Source organism: Nestor notabilis, unplaced genomic scaffold (assembly GCF_000696875.1).
Source record: "Nestor notabilis isolate BGI_N333 unplaced genomic scaffold, ASM69687v1 scaffold36094, whole genome shotgun sequence".
NCBI classification, from domain to species: Eukaryota; Metazoa; Chordata; class Aves; order Psittaciformes; family Psittacidae; genus Nestor; species Nestor notabilis.
This window is the reverse complement of record NW_009924941.1, coordinates 1-7,836: the sequence shown is the minus strand read 5'-3', so window position 1 is coordinate 7,836 and position 7,836 is coordinate 1. Positions and strand designations below refer to the sequence as shown.

The window sequence follows — 7,836 nt, the reverse complement described above, 5'->3', positions numbered from 1 at the left end:
TTTTAAATCTCCTGACACTGAAAGGGATTAGCATGAAATTCTCCCTACAGCATAAAATGATCTTTGGTTTTAATTTATCTGCAAAAAATTTTTTGTTCCTTCAGGTGGATCTAAACCAACATTTTCTGTATTTTTCATTTTGGTCATAGAACTGAACTGGCATATCGCTGTTCCTTTCAACAAACTCGTACATTCAATATACTCCAGTTGCTTGGAGTAAACATTTTGATACAAACCAAATCCGTTTAAGTAGTCTGTGCAGAGAGGACAGAAGCTCCATTTCCATGCCAAACCATGGTTTTTCCTGTGTTTGCAGACTCCTCAATCAAAACTGACAAGTGGTGATTTGTGAGAGCTGCGGCTGACAGCTTCTTGAGTCCCATTTGTCTGATTTGCCTATCAACTGCTTCAGCATTGGCAGGCCAGTCATCTGCGTAAGTTTATCTGGTCCCTTAACGCTGCTGAAGAATCTGGGATATTGGGCCTGAGTGCCGTGGAGCGGCACCACTTGTATGTAGAGCAGGTGAATTATAAAGGGCAGTCAGGAAGATTCTGAATTCCTTTGTGTTTGCAGTTTGTTTAATCTTTTAACTGTAGGATCCGTATGCCTCAATGTCTAGATTATGTTCAGGGCTCATTTCAGATTTCAAGCACACCTATATTTGGGTGCAACCAGTTCCCTTCCTGAAAGCAGCATCTTTAAAATCAGTAAGTGGGATACCCTCAGCAGTGGGTGTTCAATAGTCAATGATTTGTGATTTTTTTGCAGGGCTGTGTTGCTGTCTTCTTCAACACCACCTGCTTGTTTGAGGAGCTTACTTTTTGCCTTGACTGCTTTGGCTCAGAGAACCTTCCATAAAGTTTTACTATATTTTTCATTTGTCTTGGCTTTTCTCTCTCCTTGTCCCCTTCTCTTTTTTCAATAGTTTCTTCAGACACCCCACGCAGTAGCAGCTTCAGAATCAGGAGGGAACTTAGGCCGGAAACATATGCTTGTCTGTGAAAATTAGTTTAAAACAGCAATCATATCTTAGGCAACCTCTTCAAAGCACGTCACTTTCCCTGTTTTTCTCAGTCATAATCTTACTTTTTGTCCTATTCCAATCAGCTACTGAAGTGTCTAGGCTGCATCATACTCAATTGCATTCAGGTAGGACATCCATTATAGAGACAAGACTGCAATGAGATCACTTCCTTTGACATGGCAAGTTGAATCCTGGTTTACCTCCATCCCATTTTGCAGAAGTATTTGCTTGATTTATTCAGTCCAGACTTCCCAGCTGTCCAATTCATGTGAACTTGAGGAAGGTGCAGTGTATGTTAGCTGTGAGCGAATGAGGCTGAAAACAAACTCAAGAGTTGTCTTTGCCTTTTGGCTAGCATTGTTCCAATAGTACCCAACACGCCCTGTCTCTGTCAGGAATCAGTATCATGCTTCAGGGTACCAGTGCAGTTTGTGATTCAGTCAGCTTTTGGTTCTTAGAGGAGGCTTTACCCTCCTTCATCTCGTGTAAACAGACAGAGTGAATTGACAGATGACTGATAAATGTCCTTTCCTCGGTTTCCTTCTTAGCACTTTAAAGCTGCAGTGTTTTCATCAAGGAAAACAAAGGACAAATGTTTTCACAGAGGTATAAAAATAATCTCAAGGCAGGTAGATAATTCAGTTTTCTCAAAGAACTTTCCCATCTGATTTTATCAGAGGTCCCTGTGTTCAACTTGAATCCTTCCTCATTACCCTTGTAGGACTGTGGAGCTCATGCTTTTCTTACTGGGGGGGAAGTGGGACTTCATCTACATATCCATTTCCTAAAACCAGAAGGGTTCCTCTCTCTGCATCTTTTGCACCATGTCTCTGTACAGTCTGGAGTTGAGCTCTGGTAAGTCTGGGATCATCACAGCTACAGGCTGGGTGGAGAAGAGATTCAAAGCAGCCCTGTGGAGAAGGACTTGGGGGTGTTGGCTGATGAGAAGCTCCCCATGAGCTGGCTTCAGTGTGTGCTCGAGCCAAGAAACCAACCGTATCCTGGGCTGCATCAAAAGCAGCGTGACCAGCAGGTCAAAGGAGGTGATCCTGCCCCTCTGCTCTGCTCTCGTGAGACCTCACTTGGAGTATTGTGTCCAGTTCTGGTGTCCTCAACATAAAAAGGACATGGAGCTGTTGAAGCAAGTCCAGAGGAGGCCCACGAGGAATGATAAGAGGACTGGAGCATCTCCCATATGGAGACACGCTGAGAAAGTTGGGGCTGTTCAGCCTGGAGAAGAGAAGCTGCGTGGAGACCTCAGAGCAGCCTTCCAGTATCTGAAGGGGGCCTATGAGGGTGTTGGGGAGGGACTCTTCATTAGGGACTGTAGTGGTAGGACAAGGGGTAATGGGTTTAAACTTAAGCAGGGGGACTTTAGGTTAGATATAAGGAAGAAGAAGTTCTTCACAGTGAGGGTGGTGAGGCACTGGAATGGGTCGCCCAAGGAAGTTGTGAATGCTCCAACCCTGGAGGTGTTCAAGGCCAGATTGGACAGAGCCTTGGGCGACATAGTTTAGTGTGTGGTGTCCCTGCTCATGGCAGGGGGGTTGGAACTAGATGATCTTAAGGTCTTTTCCAACCCAAACCATTCTATGATCCCAGACTCATTCCTTCTGCAGTGCTTCTCCACGTGCCTGATTTTTACCATAGATGTTATTCATAGAAATGTCATGAGCGATGCTTTAAAAGTGCAGCTGCCTGTTTGATGCTAGCTGAGTGAGTTACCAGGCAAGCAGTGACTCTACTTCAGCCATGGTGGTGATGATGTCAAACTTTCTTCAACTAATGAGTCATTAAAAGTAGTAATAAAGGGGTTTGCTGGAGCCACATGTCCCTTGGAAACACTCAGCCCATGCTAATTACAGTGGGTTAGCAAAGAGGTCAAGGCTGGTAAGTGTGTGGGAGGGGGCACAGGACAGGAGTTGCAAACAGTTGCAGGAAATATTAATTGTACAACTTGTTCACATGACCTTTCCCTTCCATTGGGGGGAAAAAAAAAGCTCATTTTGAAGATACTTGTAAGAGTTGTGCTTTAGGAATCAAATTCCCATGTCACGATGACTGGTAACATGCCAGAAACATCAGCCTGTGGCAAGTAAGGAACTCATCTGTGCATGGTTGGTTTAGTCTTGCTGAAAGCTGGAAATAACATTTTGCACGACTGGTGCCACGTTAGGGCGAGTGCACAACTTTGGGTTTTATGCTTCTCTCCTTTTCCCACCTTGACTTTCTTGTAGCAGCCACAGCAGCATCCTTGTCTTGCAGGAACTGTCATACATTTTTGCTGTTGCCCACGTTTACCCACTTGAACATTTTTTCTTTCCTGTTTTTCACTTATTTGGGACATGTTATAGCAGTGGTGGTGGTCTTGTGTAGTAGTGTTCCCTGAGGTGTGAGAAGCATTCCTTCATTGCTGGAAATGGTATGTGAAATGATATTCTTTCAAGACATCATTTTTCCTTACAAAATGAAAAATGAACATTTTAAAGGGCATCATGTACAGAAAGTGTGCTGAGAGCATTTGAAGTGCATGGAGCATTCCCAGTTGCCTTCTCCAAGGATTTCTTCAGCACTTGTGAATTAGGAAGCCCCTGTCAATGGAAGAGCTCTGTATGTCCTGTACATAGAGCGTGTTAAGCACAGAGCAGCCTGGGAGTGTTAGCATCAGGGAAGCTCACTGAGCTGCTCAGGGTAACTGGACTGTGTGGCAGAACTAACCTCTATACCTGAGGAAGTGCTCTGAGGCACTGAGCGAGGAAGCAAACAATCCTGTCTAAAAGGAACACTAATGCATGTTGGTGGTATTGAGGATGGATGTCAGTGGGTGGTAAACATACCGATTTGTTTATAAAAACATAGCATTTTAGCGAAATACACACAAGTGTTGCTGTGAATAATTCAGTGCGCTCAGTGACCCTGTGTTAGTGCAAAAACCTGTGAATCCATGTTTTAGACTTGTGAACAGAAATCGGACTTGGTACCAAGGTCCCTGTGAACAAGGTGAGAAGGTTGCTGTGGGTTTAGCCCAGATGCATAACTTTGTGTGTCGTACAGGCAGCAGATTTAAAAAGGGAATCTATCTATAGGCAAATCATCTTTCCACTTCAGCAGCAGAATAGTTTTATGTATAAACACGTGCTGACCACCAGCACGCAAGAAGATTGTGCCTAGAAACATACTCTTTGATGTTTGTATTTGTTTAGCTTGGGTTGGGTTTGTGTTTTTCACTCTATTACAGCGTGTTTGCATAACAGTCAGGACACCCAGAGTTGATTATTGATGTTTATTGAATCATTCATTTCAGGTAAACACTTTTGGAAATCTGACTGCAAAAGTAAAAGCATTCCTTTGAGAGGAGAGACATCAGAAACCCTTCTTGGAAGAAAAGGATGTCTGCTTGTTTAATTTTTAAATGTCTGAGGAGAAGGCATGATTTCAGGTGGTGTGACTGAAGTGTGGACACACCAGGGAGGGAGTTCTACTATGGGGTGTACACAGGGTCACAGCTTGCAGCTGAGATGCTCTAGGACGCATTTAACACTGCACTGTGCGGCCTCTTAGGTGAAAACGGGTTTTATGTGCCAGTTCCAAGTCAAACTATGAAGTCAGTCATCTAATCTGTTCAAGCTGGAACAGTTTCTATCTCTGTGCTTACTGTCTAGACAGATTGTAGTACACAAGGGTTCAGGTCTCACTAATGTATCATTTTGAATTGAAAACCTATTCAGTTTAATTTTGAAATAGTTGGTGTATGTTGTTCTTTTTTTCTCCCCCTCCATTAATTTGCTGATTTCACTGATGTAAGAAGAAACCATATAATTATTCCATTTTAGGAGCATCAGAACAGATATTTAATAGCCTGGTTTAGTAATTTGGGAACAGAAAATTGGGCACACATTTCTGGGGTCTGGGCCTGTAAGGAAATGAGCACATTCATCTTCCCGGATGGGGCGAGTTGGAGACTCTCAGTACTTGCCTGACACATGCAGCTGGGTCCCTTAGTCCCTTTACTTTAAGTGTGTGACAAAGCCATTAATGCACTGAAAAATGGGCGCAGAGGTCAGCAGCAGGAAGCAAAAAGGGAGCGAACAGAATTTTTTAGTGATATGGCAATTCACCAATGCAAATGATGCACAATGATTTTCTTATTCTTCTGTTTCACTCTCCCATGCTGATCTCTTTCCTGGGTGCTGACGTTTTTCTTTGCCAGCATTTTCTACTAGATCAAGCAACAAGCTGCCTTTGTTACAGGTGAAGGACTCCTGAAAGTTGCAGGGGCCTGCATCATCTGGGCTATCAAAATCCCAGTGCTTTTTTCGAGGGTGCTGATGTTTCTCACCATATTGGTAATTTAAGTCTACCTCATCGTTCCAGCCTCTTCTGCTAGGATGGTGGTGCGTGTAGATCAGATACCTTCTGCCTGGATGCTGTCTTTTGGATAACTCGTTCAAGTAGGTTAGCTGTGCACTAGAGAGATCAGCATCCTGTTCCAACAATGACCTTCTGCCAGGATGCTGTCGCTTTTTCAGCTCCAGAGAGCTGTCAAGGTCATCTTCTATCTCTCTTTTCCCTGGATGCTGCCTCTTCTGGATGTCTCCATAAGATGTGTCTTCCTCAACATCTCTTTTCCCAGGATGCCGTCTCTTCTCCAGCTCACTCAAGTACTTTTTCCCAGGGTGTTGCCTTTTGGAAAGCCATTCTGGCAGAGGGGCATTTGATTCTGTCTCTGGAAAAGAATAATGTTAAGGAGCCCCCATAGTCCTCACTAAGCTAGTTGAAATGGGAATTGTGGAGTTCTGTGGTGCAGGACCATTATATGTTGCTCATTATGCCCATTTAATTGCACAGGTAACTGCAAGTATGGTCTTGAATTTGATCACTCCAGATGGCATCTGTTAAAACAGTTCTGGTACATTTTTAGCAAGGATGATTGACACACTAGGAACTAGTGGCAGCCAAATGGAAAGACATGCAATGACCAAGCCTAGTGTGTTGGTACAGGTAAATGAGGCAGGGAAAAGGTAGATCTGAGACATAAGTAGAAGCAGGGATGTGGACATCTGAAAGCCAGCTCAGTATTTCCAGCTACCAGTCATAACTCCATTAGTATCTCATGCTCATTTTTAAGCTTTTTTTAATATTTCACGTCTTGGACCAACATAATCAATTTTCAGCATTCACGTGAAGAGGGAGGAAGGCTTTTTCTAGGGGCATATGAGCCAGCTTTTTTTTCTACTCTGAAGGGGCTTTGTGCTCCTTGTTGGTGGCAGGCACCTCTGTGCTGCTGCTTGCAGTCCCGAAGCCTGATCTGGTTCTGCTACAGTGACTAGTGAGAGCAGAGCATCTGCAGGCTCGGAGGAGCAGCCTCTGCTTTCCCAGCCATGGAAAAGCCCGCCTCTGCTGGGGTGTAGAAACCAGAGGGTTGAGGTAGTTGGGGAATGGTAGCACTCCCTCCTCCAAATAACATTAGCTGTGGGGTCCACAACTGGGGAATGTCCCCCATGTGTCCTCTTAGAGCTTCCCTAGGGAAGTACTTACCGGACAGGCAAGTTTTCTGTGATGGGCTTCTACCTTCTTATTATGCAGCAGTTGCTTAGTGATGGTACAACATTGCCTAAGCAGGGAGATCTTAGAGTGCCTTTTGGGAACTCTCTGTCAGTGTATTGCAGCAAATCTCCTATCATTCCTTTTCCATTAGAGTAAGAAATACATACATCAGAACCTGGGAACTATACACTGGATTTAATGATCTCAGCCAAGTACTATGCCAGCAAAACCAGATGGGTGTCCCCAGTGAATACATACCTTTATTAACCTCTCCTTCCTTTTCAGCTTTCTTGAGGACAGACTGGAGAATGAGGCTGTCAGATCTCTGCAGGATGTCATCCAGGGGACTTCTTCCCATGTTCTCACTTCCCTCTGGAAGAGGCTGCCTCTCGCTGAGGCAAACGCCACACAAGGTCAGGCAGAGGAGCAGCAGTGGCAGCTGGATAGATGGCATTGTGGGGTGAGGGTTCCTGCAACTTTCATGGGGGAGAGAGCATCAGGGGAAGATGATGGAGCAAACAAACCTAGCAATAGCAGCAGTATTTCCAAACGCTGAAAAAGAAATGCGCGCTGCTGCAGGGATTCAAGGCTCATGAGGGTCCTGCCTCATTCTTGTTACTGACCTCTCAGTTTGTTTTATATTCTTCAAAGAATCTGTAAATCCATCACAATTAAAACCAGGCACCTGCTCGTTTTTCTGGCAGAATAAATACAGGCATTTTAAACACCGAGCTTCCTGATGCACACACAGCTCTGAAAGCCACTGATTTTGCTTTGCCCTCTGCCACAAGGCAGAAGCATTTCCTTCTTGAACTCTGTGTTACCTGTTGCCCTGCATGAGTGAGGTACACACACATATATCTGCACTAACAATCTCCACCAGGCAATTCCCTTTGCTAAGGGTTCAGTTTAAACAATACTGGGATTTGCAGCATTTTCATTCCACTTCTAGTTAAAGCCCAGCTTTAATAGTCCATTAGTTTTTACTATCTATTTCTGTGTATTTGTCAGTATTGTAAGAGCTACACTCTGTTGGTCAGGGAGATTTCTTGCTTTGGGGAAGCACCTCATTTTTTTCAGAGACATAATCGTACCCTCCGTTACCCCTTGCCCAGATAACAAGTGTTTTTCTATTTTCTTCTAGCTAACACTGGAATTCCTAATGCATTTATGGATTTATCTCCCAGTAGGCAGATTTCCTTTAGTAGAATGGAATGTCTTTAATACTAGTATTAAAGATAATATATAGCTATATAACATATAA

The 7,836-nt window shown here is 44.0% G+C and overlaps 1 protein-coding gene across 1 annotated transcript; it reads right to left on the bottom strand.

The window, feature by feature from the left end:
* Positions 1 to 5,170: 5,170 nt before the first annotated feature.
* Positions 5,171 to 7,113, bottom strand: TRH (thyrotropin-releasing hormone). The gene is made up of 2 exons (XM_010012798.1): positions 6,831 to 7,113; positions 5,171 to 5,745 (listed from the first exon to the last, which is right to left on the bottom strand). The coding sequence occupies exons 1-2, from the start codon at positions 7,024 to 7,026 to the stop codon at positions 5,171 to 5,173; spliced, it is 771 nt and encodes a 256-aa protein (XP_010011100.1). The 5' UTR covers positions 7,027 to 7,113.
* Between the last annotated feature and the right edge of the window lie 723 nt (positions 7,114 to 7,836).